General features: G+C 37.8%; 1 protein-coding gene across 4 annotated transcripts; it reads right to left on the bottom strand.

Annotated features, from left to right (window-relative positions):
• Window positions 1–2,434: 2,434 nt before the first annotated feature.
• Window positions 2,435–14,496, bottom strand: glra2 (glycine receptor, alpha 2). Of its 4 annotated transcripts, XM_039819161.1 has the most exons (10): window positions 13,793–14,495; window positions 12,937–13,061; window positions 10,611–10,638; window positions 10,483–10,510; window positions 8,666–8,889; window positions 7,270–7,352; window positions 7,040–7,177; window positions 6,740–6,954; window positions 4,742–4,891; window positions 2,435–4,157 (listed from the first exon to the last, which is right to left on the bottom strand). In XM_039819161.1, exons 1-10 carry the CDS (start codon window positions 13,876–13,878, stop codon window positions 3,876–3,878), a joined length of 1,359 nt encoding a protein of 452 aa, XP_039675095.1. In that variant the 5' UTR covers window positions 13,879–14,495; the 3' UTR covers window positions 2,435–3,875. The 4 variants fall into 4 exon arrangements, with proteins under 4 accessions (XP_039675095.1, XP_039675094.1, XP_039675093.1 ...); XM_039819160.1 differs by lacking the exon at window positions 10,483–10,510 and having other exon boundaries at window positions 10,611–10,678; window positions 13,793–14,496; XM_039819159.1 differs by lacking the exon at window positions 10,611–10,638 and having other exon boundaries at window positions 10,483–10,550; window positions 13,793–14,493.
• Window positions 14,497–20,225: the final 5,729 nt, after the last annotated feature.

Below are 20,225 nucleotides of genomic sequence, written 5' to 3'. Positions count from 1 at the left end.
TAATTGGCAGATTCCTGCATCTTTTGACACCTTTGTGGATTCCAGCCATCTACTGTCACTTTAGGCAGTCCATTTCCACCAGGAAACAGAATTGACGTTAGTCATGATAAAAACAAATCCTCATGTTAAGTAAAAATTATAAGGTTAAAAAGTAAAGATTTTTGTTTTTACTACCTAAAAATGTGACTTTTAATGTCATAATTATGATTAAATTAATTTAATTAATAATTTTCGTATTACTATTATGACTTTTTAATGGGTTAGGGCTTTTTTTCCTGGAGGAAATGTGCTGCCATATTTGAAGAGTTTGAGTTATAGATTGAAACTCAGCATTTATGTCATAATTAGGCATAGGACTGTTTTTTGCAAATATGAATGATGTAAAACATTTAACAGCATCGCTTTCAGTTTTTATCTAATTCAACTGTATTAAACATGTTAATTTGTTTGAGAGTCACAGGAAGTTCCAATTTAGTGTTTTATTTTCTTAATAAAAGGGCACTGGTCTGGTGTTTGCCTGCTAGTCGACTGTTATTGATCAGGGTCAGAACAAAGTGGGAGACCATTGGTTATCTCTACAACGCAATACATAGTGCACAGCTTACGTACAGTAGTGTACATGAATCTGTATGCAGAGAGCTCACATTCTTGCTAAAAAAAATAAGAAATACTTGAGTAACCAACCTTTTACTTCATGCTTTCATATTTACATTATTTAGAAGATCAATTATTTTAGGACATCTCACAAAATATATAATTGGGGATATCTAATAACAGTATTCATAGCATCACATTTTATGAAACCCTTAGGCATAATACTAGTACACACAAGATGAATAATACTTATGTTATTATGTAAGGCTACTCATTTATATCGTATTAACTTTAAATATGCAGGTTGTTGAACTTAATTTGACAAGAAATTCTCAACACAAGGTCTACTTACTTGCTTTCAACCATATTCTATGGCCTTCCATGGCAAATAGAGTTGCTCAGTTGTCATGAAAAGATTTTGTTTTTCCATGTTAAAATGATCTCCAGATGCACTAGGCTCACCATGATTATAGACAAGGCTACCTTGAGCTATAAGAACGAAGTAGAGCTCAATACTAACAGCCTCCAGATGATCTCATACCAACCAGCAATATTTCTGTTGCTGAAGTGCCACGGATACCACTTTTAGTACAGCATTCATATGGCAGAAATCCAATCCATAACATGGGCTCTCCTCACAGACACAGTGCCTGTTTTGTTGTTTGAAGTGTGTCATGGAAGCATAATCCCCTGAATAAACCCAACATAAAATAGGAGAATTTGCTGCTGGTTTCATTATTACTTTAATACAGTGGAAATGTGTTTAATTTAGTGTTCATGTTTGGGCATAAGAGACACACACGTTTGGCAAACTCATGCTCCAGTGTTCTCAACTACATTAATTTCCCACTTTTCTCTTACACTGGCCTTCTCAATTGCTCTGCTGTTGCTATGGCAACCCTTGTTTTGTGCCTCTCTCAGACCTCACAAAGCAGCCTCCCTAAACTTTAATTATGGAAAGTTGTTTTCCCTCTTAAACACAATTATAAGCTGTAAATTATTTTCCTTTCATAAGACATCATACTGAACTTGATTGCATAAGGGCTTTGTATATTCCAACGACAATAATAACGTAAGGCTGTGTCGGTGAAATAGATGGTATGCCTATTCTTTAACAGTATTATTGATTAGTTTATAATCCCTGTGTGTTGTGCATTACATTAGTAGATGATTCATGCAGCCTTCTCAATAAACCTATACCATAGGCCATGTATTATTCATCTTTAAGATAAAAATAAGATTGATGGGTCCTGGCATTACCCAAAGTATGTTAATGAATAGCATTATTATGTAATTACAGGATATTGAGAGCTGATGTGGCCACTTCTATCTCTTTAAGGATGATATATTTGGGTTATTCATGGCAGTTTAAGAAGCATATTTTATACTATAATATATATATATATATATATATATACATATGTATGTATATTATATCTAATACAATTGTCCTCTCTTGTCTGAAAATGCCACCTCAGTATTTTCCATTCAACTGGTACGTAAGCCCCAGCTAAAGGGAATCTCAACACAACAGTGTGAAGTCCATTATCATGCATTAATGGGAACTCGCTGTCAGATCATATCTGTGTCACCCCAGGCCACCCAGCGATCCATGGCATGTGTCATCACCCTGACTCATGGGCTCGGTGAGGAGACTGTGTTTGTCGTTCTCTTTGATCTGATCTGCAACCTGGGCGCAAAATGTGTATGTGCCTTATTCAGTTATTTCTTTTCTGGAAAGGCTTCCATCTTTTCATCTCAATATAGAGTGTAATTGTGTCAACAAATGCATGAAAATAAACAAAGTCTTATACTTTATACATGACAGGAGAAATAGAAATAAAGTAAATATGGTGCAGTGAATTTTATTGATGTACAGGCCAGTAAATAACCTTTTTTTCAGGAATAGCATTCAAGAAAGGAGTTCTTCACCACTATATCAAGAGTGCAAGGACCATTAGCTCCACTGTACCATGAATGTTATGCAGATCTGTCCTTCACTGTTGAATCCATCTACAAACATACGCCACCATTCAGCAACAAACACACCAAGTGAAGGGTAACAGGCCACAGCGGAGGTTGAAGAAGTATACAGAAAGCTTTTTTAAATATATATATATATATATATATATATATAAAACCTTTCCTCCATTACAATTAATATTTTATTAGACTAACTCTACAAAAAACATAGTCTCAAACTCTAAAACCATACCTAAGATACCTGGAGTATTTACCTGGAATATAAATTAATTAATGTGGATATGGGCATATGACAACATTGAGTAATGCAGTGCGTGTTCCCAGTTTATAGGCTTACTTATACACTTGGCCATTATACTTTTATAACCCTAGCCTGTGAAACAGTTTATTTGTAAATTATTTATGAATGAAAAGGAAAATATAATGTGTGACTTTTATAACATCTGAATAAACTTACATTGATTTTAAGGGACATCAGCTGCCCATGAATGTGATTTATAATACACTTAGAGAGAAAGGAAACAACAAGAAGTACCTTTGGATGTCTGGCCACAGGTAGAAAAGATCAAACGCTGCATTCGGCTCTGATAGACCAGTGAACAAGAGGAGATGATTGAAAAAAAATAGAAGCACAGCACTTTACATCTCTCCAAATCGTTGTTATCTAAGGCCTCAGGTATTTCATAAAAATGCAGTATCCAGTTCCCGATTTCCATCTGCTTTGTTCACGCTCATGCCTAAAATGTGTGCTGCTGCCTAATCTCTAATCTCTATGCTTTCTGCCTGTATATTTTAGAAATTTCTGTCTGCTTTATTTTGTATAAACAGAGAGGAAGTGTCTTGACAATAGTACAATATAAAATAGTCCTAAACATCCTTAAGAAAAACCCTTTTTGCGATCACAAAAATTCTTTGAGGGTCTGACTAAGCTACCTTACAGTTACAAATCTATGGAATGTTTCGTTGTTCCTTGCACAGATGCCAAGGAAGATTTAATTAACAAAAACAATTTGGTCCATCTTCTCCAGCATGTTACTAAGCCTTGAGTTAAAACCATTTGTCCAGATTTGTCAGGAAGTATTATGCAGCAGTACAACGACAAAAAAATCTCACATTATCAGAACATGAGCATTACTGTATGATGCATGAACATTATACATTATCCCTGAAAGAACACCACCATCATCATCACCACCATGGTACCTCTCAATGTTTCCCATCTCATCATCTCACTGTGCTTTCCAAGCATTTCTCAATCTGAGAAAAAAATAAATGTTGTTTGTCAAGGGTTAAGTTCTTTACTTTAGGAGGACGTCCTCATACCTGATGATCTTGTAGGTGACCCAGTAGAAGACGTTGAAGATGAGGAACGCCATAGGAAAGGCGGCCCTGGAGATAGTGTCTATCCGCTTGGCTCTGTCCACAAACTTCTTCCTGATGGTGTCTATGTCCTTGGGGACTGATGGTTGAGGGTTCGGAGCTGCAGCAGCGTTCTTAACAGCTGAGCCATCCTTTGTTGGCAGACACTGACTCATATTGTAGCCAGCAAAATTAAAGCGGCTTTCACGCACATCATCATCCTGAAAAAAAAATGTGGACAGAATGAACTTACTTGGTCTTTACAATACTGCAGCTCAAATTATAGGCTTTGTTTCTCAATTGCCACAGCTCAGTGTTTGCTGTTAGCAATGTGAACTTACATGAACACTAATCGTGAGATAACACTTTTAAATTAAAAAAAGATAACCTGATGCACTTTAATGATAAACCACTTAGAATGACTGCTTAGGGGATGAATGATAATTGACTGTTTATACTACTTCAACATCCCAACAAGGCATTATTATGAATCCCCCACACGAGCCTGTGCCAAATTTTGTGCCAATTGACCCGGTAGATGTGGAGATATTTCACTGCATAAGTGAAAGATTTGACCTGTTGGTGGAGCTATACGAAAAGTTAGAGCATTACTAAAATCATTGGGATTCAGCCTCTGGGTACATGAATGCCTGTACAAAATTGAACAGCAATCATTTCAATATTTGCCAATATATTTTATTCTGGACCAAAGTTCTGCGGCCACCAGATGGACGTTAACATCGCCACATGTGGCTAAAAAGTTTGATAACCAAACAGCAACCTTGCATGGACTTTGAAAACCTACCTTGTGATTCCTCTTTTGTCTTCGCCTCAGGCGTAGGAACTCTTTCTGTTGCCTGGAGACAAAATTAACCCCAGCATATTCGAGCAATGCAGCAAATACAAAGAGCAGACACACAGCCATCCAGATATCAATGGCTTTCACGTAAGAAACCTGGGAGAGAAAACAGATTTCCTTTGTTAGATCCTCCAAGGTGACAGCACAAGCTAAAATGCAGTATGAATTTATGCTTTGACTTGAAATAAGTTTTTAGTTTTTAACCTTTCTGTATTTATTTTAAGTCATGGATCTTCTAGATATACCTGGTGATCTGCAGTTGCATTTTCTATCCTTTTTTCATCCCTTTATCTTGCTCGTTATGCCAGTTAACTGGGATTTCTAATTGACTGTAATGTTTGCTAACAAGTGTATCAGAGCTGCCAGTAAAGTCAGTGATTACATGGCCATAAACAGTGGGAAATAATTGCAGCCTTCATTACCAATAGCAAGAGAATTGTAGTATTAGTTTCTGGCACAGTTTTTGACCCGTTTCTTTTGAGAAAAGTAAAGGAGGAAGTTGAAAGCCTTTACTGATCATCAGTGTGACCGCCTAACTCCGTGACAGCTGATTAGCATGTAGAGAAAACAACTCAGCTTTTTGAGGGCAGTTAAAGGCATATTAAGTTATTGTTTTCTTGAATCGAGGCTTTCAAAAGCTTATTTTTAAACATGCATCAGCATGCACATCTTTTATGTGAGAATCCCTGACGCAGCTGAGGCCTCCGGTGCTCAGGTGCAGACTGATGCGTGGAGAGTGATTGATCATCGAGATCTGACTCTCAGTGTCTGTAGTGTCCTTCACAAAGTGTGCATGGTAATTTACCTTGATTGAAAAGAAAGCTAAAGAGGCTACCACTGCTGTTGGCAATGCATACTTTAGATGGAAAATCTTCACTGCTGGAACGAAAATGTTGGATGCTGTGATTTGCACCAACGGGGTCAAAAGAGCTTCCCAGTTATGGTTTTATCATCTCTAAAATGAGGTGTTTCTTATCCACTGAAGTTATACAGTGGCTGTCACATAACAGATGAAAGAGACACAGTTGTTTCACTTTCTAAATTCTTCAAACAGTCAGCAGTGAATCATCCTTTCTTTCATTTCACTCATCACTGGTTCTTGCATTGACTTCTTGTGTAGATTGTTAACTAACTTTTTTTTCCTGGGTTATGAATCTGTTCTCTGTCTGAAACAACTGCAAAATATTGTTGCAATGTTACAGTTACAATTAGAGAGAAGAAAATAACATATTTAAGCTCCCAAGGACTGGCTACATGCAGAATAAATAGTACAATCTAATTTAATCTATTGAATGCTCTTACTTTCAAAATACAGTTGGGTCTTTAGGTCCCTGTAGCTCCATTGCCTTTTAATTTGCCATGCTGTCATACATGGCTTAGGGAGATTATTAAAATGCTTTTTTCTTTTCTTTTTTTAAGTCTGAAATGTACACATCTTAAAATGCAAATGTATGTGTGTGTGTATATTTAGATATATTTTTTAGCAATAAAATGATTACATCTGAGGCACCACTAGAAACAATATGCTGAAGAGGTGTATAGATCATAGATTTACTTGCACTATATTTAAAAACGTATTTAACTACAATATGATTAAAGACCGCCAGTAATGATCCCAATACATTTTAATATGATAAAATAATGCCATTTGTATCAGTTTACAACTGCAGAAGTGTGTCATGTTTCAAAATGATGTTCTTAAATGTCTTGTGTTGCCTCGGTCTCAGAAAAACGTAACACACAGAACATCATCTTTTTTATCTCTGAATTGTGATTGTGACAACTGTAACAACATGAATACAGTCACGAAGTATGCATGGCTTGCATAATTCATTGTCTGAACATCTGAGTAGCCAAACTTACATTAAAAATTTAATATTAGCACAACATATTATACCAGACAATTCAAAACTTATGCTGCTGAGAAAACTAAATGAAGTTCACCTTTGGAAGAGAAGCTCTGGAGCCGGAGCTTTGGGTGGTCATGGTAAGCACAGTGGTGATGCCCAGCGCCACTCTGGCAGGAGCAGCATCCATATTGATCCAAAAAGACACCCACGAGAGGATGACAATGAGGAGGGAAGGAATGTACATCTGGATCAGGTAGTACCCCATCTGTCGCTCCAGATGAAATTTCACTTCTATACAGGTGAATTTACCTGAAACACAAATGCAATTCAGCTACCAAACTGGAAGAAATGTTAGCTTTGTGAAATATAAGCAGCATAATTTGTGTCTTCTGACCAGTGTTGTAGTGTTTTGTACAGTAGCCCAGCTCCTTCTCTTCCCTCATAATGAATTGAGGCAGTGTGAGCCCATCTGACACCTGCACTGCACTGTTCTCCAGCCACTCAAAGATCAAATCATTCATGGTGTAGCCGACTAGAGACAGAAAAGAATGGATGAATCAAAACTTAGATAATTATGCAAGTGTAGAAAGTGCAGCGATAAAAGCGAGAGAAGTTGATGCTTACAGCTTTCCAATTGCATGGTACAAGTTTGGACATCCATCGGAAAGTTCTTCAGATCCATTGGGCAGGACAGAATGAGAGTCAACCTATGATGTGAGACAAAGTCACACAGTCAGATGTAGTATATGTAATACACTGATGAATATATTTGATTTTGAAAGACATATACCTTGAACTATAGTCGACACATAAATTGAAAATAATTTGCTTGCTACAGTTGGTACCTTTCTTTGGTTACTCTGTATTGTGTGCCTCTTTCTCCTGTGCAATAGCCTCTGACATATCATGTAGGATTCCCTTCAGCAGGTTCCTATCACACTTTTCATTACTGCACTTATTGTCTCTGTGATGCACTGTGGTCGGTGGCCTGCTCACTCTGTCATTTCTCTCATGATAGGAGAGCGTGGCTAACCACCTTTCATCTCTCCCGTTGACCCACTCTGCCTCCACACCTGAGCCTCTCTAAATGGACTCAAAATTGATCTGCTTTATATTGCATCATTGCGGAGAAAATTCAATGCTACATGTGATTGAGGTTGTATTGAAATGAAATGAAACATATTTTCATATCTTGTACTGAGTTTTGCTCACATTTTGGCTGGTGGGACCTTTAAAGTGTCATCCATCCTGACTGCATGTTACAAAATTCTGCATGCAGAGAGACCAACCCAAAGGATTCCCATTCTTATCTTCACTTTGGGTACTCAACAATGCCCCTGAGATTAGCTTTTGCCATCTTGCAATCACTGTTCTTTTTATTAAAAATCTACATCGCATATGGGGATGTACTGTACTTCAGTGAATTGTGCCATTTCAAAGGAGTGATCATAATGACATACAATCCATTTAAAACTGTATGCTTTAGATTGACATTCTTTGATGTTTGATAGGAAATGTAAGAAAAGCGATAAGTGAACATGTCCTCGGGGTAATCTATGCATCAGAGCTTTTGGTCCTCTGCAGTACCATTTTTCTATCAGCACAGATTCCTACAATGCCAAAATGGCATAAACTAGGGCTGCAACAAACAATTCTATTCATAATTGGCTGGTCTACTGATTATTTTCTCAATTAATCAAGATGGTGGTGGACTGCCAGCAGTGAAAAATTCCCAGTGTGATGTCTAATTTTGTATGACTAACAGTCCAAAGAATTTCAGTTTCCTATCATAGAAGACAAAGAAAACCAGGATATATTTCAAAAGCTAAAACCAGTCAATTTTTCCTGTTTTTGCATACTTCTTTTTTCTTAACAGATAATATAGATAGATAATAAAATTTCTGTCAATCAACCAACCAATCAAATAGTCAACGGCTCAGCCCTAGTGTAAAGCTCAATCTTTCATTCTTGAGTCCTTTAAATTCTGTTGTTATTTATGAAAACATGTCCAACATTTCACCTGATACTGTAGAGGACTGTCCCATCCTTAAAGATTCGCAGCAGCTTGTTGTCTGTGGTGACATCATGGAAGTTGGCCCCTTTCTCGTTGGCAAAGAAGAGGTCAGGCTTCCATATGGAGTCCAACATGGACGGGTCCAGGTCGAGGGAGGAATCTGGGTATTTACTATACGCCAGCCGAGGGTCATTCCACTTCTGCCGCAGGAAGATGTTCACTCTGTAATCCTGCAGAGATGACAAGCGGCTTTGCATATTTTGTAGTCCAGTGATTGTGGTTGTGAGAAAGCAGTCATCAATATCGGCTTTTACAATAAAACATATATCCTCCTTTTGATGAGGTAAATAGGAAGATTAGATTGGTAACCTTCATCATCTTCATGATTATTCTTATACACAAAAATGCATCTATCATATTGATAAAATTACATTAAATGAAAAGCAAGCAGATACTCAAATGACTCAAGTACAATTCTGATTTTTACTTTTACTTTTTCCATTTTATGTTACTTAATATTTTTACTTCACAACATTTTAGAGACATATGTTAATATGTTAAGTACTTTTTACTCACCTATATTTATTTGGCAATTATAGTTACTTTGTAGATTACAATTTTACATTCAACATATGAAGCAGTGAAATGATCTCGACTTTGAGAAACTTCAACATCAAATTGCGTTTTACACATTAATGTAAAAAAATTGTAAATAGTAAAACAATAATATAAAATATACAACAATTCTCTGCAAGGGGCCCTTCTGCATAATGATTTTTGACTTTTGAAACTTTAAGTATATTTTGCTGATAATTACTTTTACTTTACTTTGTCACATTTGCTCACATTACAGCTGTTCTTATAATACAAAACATTTCCAAAAACAGTCCTGTAATATTAATAACAACACATGACAAATAATAAAATGGATGAGGAACGAAAAAAGAATTCCAATGCACAATTCAGCAAAAATCTATATCTTTCAGCAACACTATCATCTAGGTGCCTATATAATCTTAAATTCCATAAACGTGTTCACATGACCACCTTCCAAAACATTGACCTTATAACAACTTTTCTAATTAAACCATAATTAAGTAAGTGCCATTATAGAAGCAATAGTGGATTTATAAGATGTAGTGACTGATGAGGAAAACACTGACCATGTAGATAGAAGTCAACTGAATGTCACAAAGCTCAGTTGCTTAGTGTAATTGACATGTCATGTTGATGAGAGGCCCTTATGTTGTTTGACATTTCATCAGAATATTGGCTCGGTTCCAAATATTTGCATGCGTGTCTAAAGCTGTGTAATTTCCTGGCAATCTTGTGAGCCCCAGCTCCCGTGCAAATTAACATCCTTCATTCACGATCTAAGTAGTTATTATCACTCATTATGAATCCTTTGATCGTGATGAGTTTCGATGCAGCCTTGCAGGTTTTATATTTTTATCCCTTGGGCATCTGGATGCCTTCACACATTACATATTGTAGATCAGCTTGATCTACTGCCCAAACCCACCCACCCACCCACCCACAGTTATTGGCTGCACTTTACGTGACTTACTGGTTGGGATTTATTGTATCAATTATTAAACCTGTACTAACACGTGCACTGTATAAGGGGCAACATGGGAGAAGAAACCAATACTTATTTGGATAGCCAGAGAACAGATTTATCATTTATAATTTACATGTTCCCCAATGAATGAACAATACATTTGATGACAAAAAGTGAACATGTAGACATAGCAATGATAAATGTTTAAAAAAAAAAAAAACTCAGGGCCTTAGAACATATCCGAGCACAACGCTCCACTCACCATTGTAGTTTCTGCTATAGAACCAAAGCTGTTGATAAATATGTTGCAGGTAACATTAACTGGTGAACCTGCAGGTTGAGGGATAGATAACACATTGACAAGTGCAAAAATCAGCCAGAGGAACTCACCATAGTTGTCTCTGTGACAGAGCCGAAACTGTTGATAAAAATATTGCATGTAACGTTTACAGGGGGACCTGTGAAATGGAATGACAGTAACATGACAGGAAAAAGCCTTAAACCATATTATCAGGGACGACTGGGTTAGTAGCGGTGAAGATGGTCAATCAGAAAATTTGGGTCTAAAGCTGCTGTTTTCACTATGTACAGTGTGTCAACATGCATTAATACCAACAAGCACTTTTTTTTTCTTCATTTTTTCATTCATTAATTTTATTGGAGCTCCAGGAGTGGATGGTGACATGCTGCATGCTTTTTAAACCCGACGCAAAAGATCACAAGACCTATATATTTGTTTTTTTAATTCTGCTGAATGTTGTTAAAATGCAGTAGACAGAATATAATAATCGATAACGACATCAAACTGTGTCAGCTTATTATAATCTTTATAATTATTTAGTGAGCTCTTGTGTGGTGATCTTTTGTAGCTAACACAGTGTCAATTTATTTTTTCTACATCCTGTCAGCAGAGGATACATGAACACACAGACAAATGCATGCACACACACAAGCAGTCATTTAGAGCTGCAACAATTAGCCGAATAATCGATTGACACTTTGAAAATTAATCTGCAACTATTCTGATAGTGAATTTATTGTTTTATGTAACTTTGAAGACAAGAATACCAAAGCAATCACCGGTTCCAGCTTTTAAAATGTGAATATTTCCTTAATGTTCTATATAACACAAAACATCTTTGGGTTTTGGATTGTTGGTCAGAAAAAAATAATCAATTTGAATATTTCTAAATGTACTAAATAAATAAACAATGAGTCAAGAGAGTTCTATACAGGTTATTCAATATTGAAAATACGCATTGGTTGCAGCCCTAAAGAAATGTGTTAGTTCCAGTATCAAATCAGAGCATTCTCTGTCTAACACTGTGAGTAAAAAGTACCCAGCATGCTATAATGAGTAGTTTCCGTTTTGTGGCATAAACTGAAATCTCTTTGCGAGGCTTGGAAGGTTATGCCATTTAAAGTCACAGCAAATCTTTTTTCCCTATCTGATAAGTGAAGTTGTAAGCCATTCGTAGTGCCCTTCCCCTGTGCTTTGCTCATCAATATTGCATGGCATTTGGTATTAATATTTGCCTCAGTTTGTTGTCAGGTAGCTACATTTAACAGCAGAAGCAGAAAAATAAAGCAGTACTTCCTCACAACAAAATCAGCAAGGAAATCTAGGTCAGCCTTCAGAAATACAGTTCAACACTGTCTTCAAAGTATGACTAGCAGGTACGCAACCAAAATCATCTGTTTACATCGCAGTGGGTTCATACAAAAGTGTTTGTTTTCTAGCTAAGATGCTGGATTGTGTACGACAGGGAGCTTTATCTGCTCTAAAATACAGAGAGAATACAAATATAACCACATTCCAATCATGCTTAATGCCTTTTAATCCATGTGTGCTCAACCTCTCTTCATTAGCTGTAAACAGTTGCTTTCACTACATCCCTCCCCTGAAAAAGCCAGCCGGTGTTAAACAGGCTGTCCTCCCATCTTAAGTCCATTTTAGCAATCTTGTCAACATTTTCCTTTTTCTAACAGATGGAGAGGAAAGATCTGGGCCACGTGTTTCTGAATCCTGCTGATCAATCCCCCGTGCTACACTGTCTTTGCCGCATCAACAACTGGAATCACCAAACCCACCCTCAACAAATCCCAGTCCACCTGACCCAGCCTGGAGTGGGCCTGATCCCCAGCGGGCTGGCTTCTCCTCACTCAGCTTCGTTCCAGTTACAGATGCTGTGTCTGTCCCCAGTATCACAGGATCAACAACAGAGGAAGTCAATAGCCTGCAGCCTTGCCACGGGGGCACCAACCATCATTTGGCCGGTCATAATGGCATCCCTGTCTGCATCTGTGACTGTGATATTTACAAGCCTTTTTTATTTGGTTTCCAAATTATTACTTAATGGAGATATGGTTCTATCGGACATGCTTTTACCAAATGAAAATAAGCATGCAATTTTACAATAAGGGGTTAGTTGATGATTTAATTCAAGCCAAGACATAATGTCAAGTGAAGGGATTGATTGTTCTCATGGAAGGACTGGCAGCACAGTATCTTAGCATCAGATAACAGTCAATAGATCTCCAGATAAGTTATAATGCCAAAGTCTGGTGTGTTTAGGGGGGATGGATACTATATTCTGCATGCACAAATACTCCATGTGCATCACATGTTGAGAAAAGGTGGTGTTTTTGTGCTTTGTGGTAGTATAAAGTGAGGTGTGTGAAAAATTCCAAAAGACAATTATAGTGATAAACAAACCTTTAAAATTTGGTCTTATTCGTGCATCATACCCGGACGTGCGACCCATGAGTGAGTCCAGAAAGTCTGATGGAGACATGTTGGAGGATGATGATCTGGAATCATGCTCCTTAGCATCCACAACTCTGGAACACACACACACACACACACACACACACACACACACACACACACACACACACACACACACACACACACACACACACACACACAGACAAACAGTGAGAAAAATGACTTTATCAGACTGAAAAGCAGGAGTTAAACCTTATCTGTCGCCTAGCAGCTGCCTTGGAGTGATGGGCAAGCACAGGGAAACTAGAAATTGCGTTTAAGAGCACACACATATCTGGCGAATCTTGTGTGATTTCGACGTCGTGGGCAGTTTTCCTTTTCACGAGAAAGAGCTATATTTTTGTCAAATCATGCAAGATTACTGCACAGATATCACAGCGTGCTGTAATTTCATGAAACATTGTAGGAATGTTGTGATGGTGTCATAAGAGAATAAATAATAATACAATTAAGTGCGTAAATGTTACTATAGGTCTATTGTAAGTCATTGTACTATAGGCCAAAACATGTCATAGGGATATTATATATTTTACGTATATTTTAAGGACCAGGTTATGACACAAAAACAATTAAAACAGTTGAAAATACAATCTTAATCTTAATCAAAGCAGCACTCAAGCAATTATAACCACTTAGTCTGTGCAGAAAGTCGCTTGCATATTGTTTCTTTAATTACGCCTGCAATTACTTTACTGAATGATCTTATTTTCCAAACTTTAAAAGGAAGAAATAATGTTTCTTCAATCTATAAAATCATATACGTTTGATAAATTAATTGGCCTACCTGAAGTTGTTTGTCTCCATGAAATAAGTAAATAAAGCTGCCAAAACCTTAACAAAGGAGCGAATCATTCCTGGTGGTTTTCCCATGTGCTCACTTTTTTATATCTTCCATATGTTTACATTGGTCAAACACATAATCCAAATAGGGGTACCGCTTTCTTTCTGACCAAGTCGTGGGCGTGTGGGTGTTCTTGTGTCACACAGAAATACAGGAGACATTCCTCAACGCAGCCACAGATCATAGTTTAGTTTCATGAAACTCTGACTCCCAAAACCAGATTTCTCGAAGCGGAGGTGTGAAGAAACATCAGTCCTGTGGTCAGACGCCGAGAGGGTGAAACTCCAAAAACGCATCGGCCTGAAGCATTTGGCGTTGGCTCAGATCTAAGAGCTCGCTCTGTGAAGACAACCCCGCTCGCCCGTGTTGTTACTTGTGAAGTGAAAGCTTTCGCAGGTAGAGGACCGTACTCTGTTGAGGAATGGGCTTGGAACGCCTTTTCTCATTTCAGCACTTGAACAGCTCCCGGCTCCGTTACGCGCAAGCGCAAGCTTTAAAAGTGGTGGACGTGAGATGGTTTTTAATCCAGTAAACGAAGGAGGTAATCATCAAAAGCACATGAAAAAAATGTATTCCATGTCTCTTACATAACAAAGAGTGTCAGTTTTAAATGACAAATAAAAATGGAATGATTGATTGAAATGTTATAGCTTTCGTCTCGCGGGAGCGCATGCAGCTGCGCATCAGGATCAACTGGCTTTAGGACTGTTTCATGTTCCACAGTGGTGTGATTAAGTACAAGAAATTACATGGATAATGTGGGGACTCGAAATCTACATCCTCTAGTAAAAATGTGACTTGAAACACTTGTAACTTACACTCATAATCATTCAGGGACGCAAATCAGAAGAAAACATACTGTTGGTGTATAACATAAGATTGTCTGGGTTACTCTGACATCATCCTTGGTTGTTTTTTTACACAATGTGCCTTTTTTTTGTGCCCATACTTGTCTGGTACGAGCAACCTACATCCTCTCAGATATATGAAAAGTGTAAACAAAGGACGCACAAGCGAGATGCCGCTGGGAGAGTATTTGGTACCCCGGTTGCCCTGGAAACAGATTTCCGAGGCACATCATTGGAAATGCTGAAAGGTTGGCCTCCCAGAGCGACACGAAAGAGAGCTGACTGACAGACAGAGACACAGACGTAGTCGGCAGGAAATATACTATAGGCGGAGGGTGGAGAACGGAGGTTTAGTAGACCACCACCACCACCACAGAGTAGTAATTATTATTCAATATGTATATAAGCTATTGGTATTGGTACAGAGGCTGCATGGGAAACCTGGCAGTGTGAGGATGTGAGTGGGCTGTGAGGCTTCATGGACCACAGCCATGAATGACTCATTCCACATGAACACACAGACATGTGCTGTGGAAGAAACAGCTAAACTTAGTGAGAGAAAAAAAAAGGTATTTCATTCACATCAAGCCAACCACAGGCATCATATTGTGAGATGATTCTCAGCACATCACATGCATCAATGCTGTAACATGCTTGGGGCCATAATACACTTTAGTGTGACACTTGGTTACTGACCAGTTTTCAGATCATCTTGGCCTGTTTCAGCCTGAGGGGGAGTCATCGTGTTCTCCTCCCCTTTTCATGCTAAATTCCAAATTACAAGTGTCACGTTGTATCTCATGGGTGAGAAATGTATGGCTTACTCTGGTCTGGGGATTTAACATCAATGTGTCATCAGAGGTCTTGTGCATGGCCCGTTCTGCAGCATGTTTGACTCCATAAATACTGAATGCCTTGTATGAATTATTTTCCAACAGGCACATACGTACTGCAAGTCCATATTTTGGCATTTTGTTGGCAAAAGGAAACAAACACACTTGTTCTTGCAAGTGTCATGATGAGCAGCACATCATCAATGTAGATGACTTCAATGTCATTGTACCTGATCAGAGGCAAAAAATAACATTTATAAAATCAGATATCCTGTGAAGTCGCTTTAATGAATACATTTCTGGTTAAGGGCCAAAATTCGCTCTTTGTACTAAAGTCATTTATTTGCCATCTCTGAGACAGCTGCAGTTGGCTTGTCTGTGTAATGACAACCAACCAGAGCTTCAGTTGTCCATTAGTTTCCATAAGGAAAGACTTTGGGGCCATGTGGGTCACATAATTAAAGGAGAACAAGTCAAATTTGGGTGTCATTAAGGGGAGAGAGAGATGTATGGTGCCCCTCTCATCTCTGTGTGTGTGAAAGGAGAGCATAAAACAGAACAATTCTTTAGACTAGAGCTGTCTATCTGTTTCATTTATCCAGCAGTTTCCTTATATCCATTAAAATTACAGGCTCAAGACAGGAAAAGGCGCTATTTTAAAGCTGCCCACACACAACAAAGATTGGTTGCTACTGCCTGTTTTTCTGTAGGGAATTAAGGGTTTTACATCATCTGGTTTATTGTGTTGTCTAAAAGGACGTGCAGCACAATTTATAGCTTTTAAATTAAGTCTTTTGTAATCTTTCTGTTATGGTATTACAGCCCAAAATGATGCACACATCAGCTTAGCAATACTGTAATATTTCCATCTATATTTGTACACAAAAATAGTTTGTTTAAGATATATAAGGTTGAAGCAGCAAGCAGCTGGACGCTCCATGTAGTCTGGGTATGCTGTTGCCATTGATCCCCCTCAATGACTGAAGAGTTGTGAACTGGCTGGAGAGTTCACCTGGAAACAATAAGCAGGCTTCACCACCCCGATGCTCATGTGCACTGGACTGGAGACAATTGAGAGCTGCAGAGTATCTATTGCTCCATCGATTCCTTGTGTCTTTATCCCACTTAATGACTTTTTCGCTCTATAATTCAACTCATGGAGCTGATCCCGGGCCTAGCAGGGATACAGAGGAGTAACTTGTGGTGGAAGCTATTTTGATGAGACGATGCAACAAGCCGGAGGAAGAATGCAAAGGATTTAATGAGTGGATTCTTGAAGAGAAGGAAGGATTTGCGAATCCTCTAGTGCCACAACAACCAACACACTTATCATAATCTCTGTCTATAAGGCTATTTTGAGGCACAAAGGAGAATGATAAACATGTTTAGATTACACACACATCCTGGCTGCAACACAGACACATGGCAAAATGTTTAAACTACCCTACAGAGTGAACAAACAGCCTAAATGCCCCTTAAGGATATGTCTCCTTAGGTCATGCTATCCCTCAGGCCAAGTGAAGAGAGCAGTGCTGGTCTTCCATAAGACTCGACTGTCAATCACAGCTTCCCTTCATCAGTGGGAGCAACCTGACAGCCACAGAGCCTTTATCCATCACTGAGCACGGAAAACCCGCTGATCCTCAGTCTAGACCCCCATACACCCTCGACAGTCACTCTTCCTCTGCACATCCAAACAGCTGAATAAAAAGCAATGTCGCTTTTACAGGGTGTATAGATCATATCGAACACTTAAGACTGCGTTCAGTTTGTTAAACAATTACTCTTCAAGCGACAGGGGAAATCCATCATTCCTTCTCTCAGACCTTCATGTCAAGATGTCTCCCGAGCTCCAGTCTCTGTGCAGTCACCCAAACCCTAAAAAGCACACATACACTCACTTATTCTGGCTAATTTCTGCTTCATGTTGACACTGGCTCACAATTTATCTATTTGTAGCTCGCAGGCTTGTCTCACTGAGCGTTGTTGTCGTTGGAGTTGTGCAACTGTCAAAGTGATGCAAGAATAGATTGAAGATTGAATGCAATTTCAATTGCTGAACTGGTTTACATCAGTTTCTTCTTTTCAGTGGAGCTTAGATGTATGTTATGGGAGCAATAACCCATGGGGGACACTAGCAGAGCGGTAGCGCTTGTTCCCTGGCTTTTTTAGATATTTATGGGGGAACTAATCTCTTATTTGCAGAGTCTTGTGTTGAATATTAATATGTGTTGGTATTCCACCCTAATGTGTCAATTCATGTGGCAGGAAATATTGTCAAATTTAGACGGTTGCAACATCTCGCCAGGCCTGTCAGAAGAAACAGGGAACATAATAATTGTTGTCATATAGAGAAGTGTGTGCAGATATACAGTTAGTGGCACACTGTTAGAGTACAAGACATGGTATGCTTGCACAAACATGGCTTCATAAAAGTGATTAGCATGCAGCCTGTCAAATGGAAGAACACATTAGAGATGACTGACTGTCACACTCAAAATGAATCCAGTTCTATAGAGGTAAGCATGCTGTACTCCACTGTCTATGTTGTTTTCTGTCCCAGGATTGCGTTAAAATGAAATACCAACTACATGTAAAGCATAAAATGTTTATCTTGTAAGCCAAGCTGCTGTTTGTTCTCCTGAAGTAAAAAAGCAAAGGTTTGCTGGCAGACCAAATACACTTTGTTCTCTATTATCAGGCATCAGTATCTTCTTGAATGGACACTTGGCACATCTCTTCTCCTATTCTTCATGTTTGTCTTATTTTGAACTGTCAGAAAGTATTGAAGGTTTACTACGTTCACAACTGTGCCACAACTGTGTATACCTTTATTTAAAAACTGAAATTGATTTAAACACATCTAACTAGTTTATGGCATGTCTAGTGTAGGTTATTTACAGGGATAGGTGTTATAATGCTTTCATGAATGTAATAAAACCACAATGAAATTCTTGAAACATCCCATTGCATTTGCACAATTGGACAAGGCAGGTTAGGTTAGGTTATTTCGTTTTGAGCCACACTGACTTATACAGTATACCATATTCAAAAATACCACTACTGACACATTTTACAAAGAGTGCACAAGATACTAAAGACATCTTCATGTTGAGTTCATTGCATCATCTGCATATCACTTCAGTATATCTTCATCTCCTCCTTTGTGATTGTGTTAAAGTATATAATGCTTTATAAAACTATAAACATTTTATTATGAAACGACAGACCTATTTGGTAAAAAATGCTATGCTACTGCTTTCTAATATGCCACTCTTTAAAAGTTTTGGTTGTAATTGGCTTTATTATTGGTTAGTAAGTAATTAACTAAAATCCAAAAATCAATTTTAACCCAAAGCATTTTCTTATTAATGGTTTATAACTAATCTACAAAATATACGTAACTTTTTATAATTAAAACAGGGTGACTCATTTAAAAGTGGTACTAATGTGATTCATGTAAAAAGCTCAAAAACACAGAACAGATTATGTCATTTTGGATGATGCTGATATATAACTAAAAGCTACAAGTTTGGAATTATCAAGAGAGAACCCATTTTGATGCACTCACTTCGTCAGAGTGTCATATATTTTACAGTAAAATGGTGCAGACCTCATTTCAGAATAACATTTCTTTGGTTCTAGTTGGGTGGTGGACACGGTGTGGAGCTGTCAGATCATCCAGAGAAGACACCTGACAGCTTCCAGGTCTTATATGTGTTTTTGGAACCGCTCCACTTTCATTAAGTCAAAGGTTGACTGAATTCACTTTTTGACCAGTAAGTGGTCTGAACTTATAAATAATTTAATAAAAACTATCACAGCCATTTCGTTCATTCATTCACAACCATGAATCACATGAACTTGGAGGCATTTTGTTAATCACACAGTGTAGAATGACAAGACACAATATTCTTTAATTTAGCAGCTTTGTAACAAATTAAATGTATTTCACTCCATTCATTAAAAAAAGAAAAGTAAAAGATTTACATGTTCAGCAGTTAAATTAGCTACAGAATACACTAATGAATCTCATTATCAAATAGCATGCAGAAGGAAACAAAAGAGATCAAGGTCAACAGTCAGATTTCAATGAAAAAAACCTATCAGAGCTTTAACTGAAACCCAACTTTTCCCCAGTGATAGAAAAATCCTACTTTAAACTTGATGAATGCAAAGTTATTTCCTCCTAGCTGATCGCCATGGGAACAGTGCGATAACTGTCTCTTCCATCTAAGACATCTAATAATTGTCTTCTTCAAAAGACATCTTACAGCATTCACAGAGTAAGAAGAAAAAAACCAGTATGGTAATAATAGAGTATAGAGAATTAGATACAATACAACAGATTATGACTAGATCATTGTGGATAGAAGTGATTTGTTTATATGCGATCTCTTTCATCTTTTGAAAAGGCAAATTAGCTTGACATTTTCAATCATATCCTTCACCTTCAAGTGAAAGCACTGATGGAGAATAATCAGGACGCTGAAATGAAGAGGGCGCTGTCGCAGCTGTAGAGACCGACACGTAATCAGACTCACAAAAGGATCTTCTCGTGGCATAAAAGGAAATATCTCAAGGTGTTCAGGTTTGGGTAATGTGCCAACAAAAGCCTTTTATTATTTTATTATTAGAAAAAGAAAGAGAAATAATGACATTAGTTATCCTTTTTAATTCCACTATTTGGACTTC

This window comes from Perca fluviatilis, chromosome 12 (assembly GCF_010015445.1).
Source record: "Perca fluviatilis chromosome 12, GENO_Pfluv_1.0, whole genome shotgun sequence".
Lineage (NCBI taxonomy): Eukaryota > Metazoa > Chordata > Actinopteri > Perciformes > Percidae > Perca > Perca fluviatilis.
Note: the sequence above shows the minus strand (reverse complement) of the source record. Positions and strands in the feature narration are given on the sequence as shown.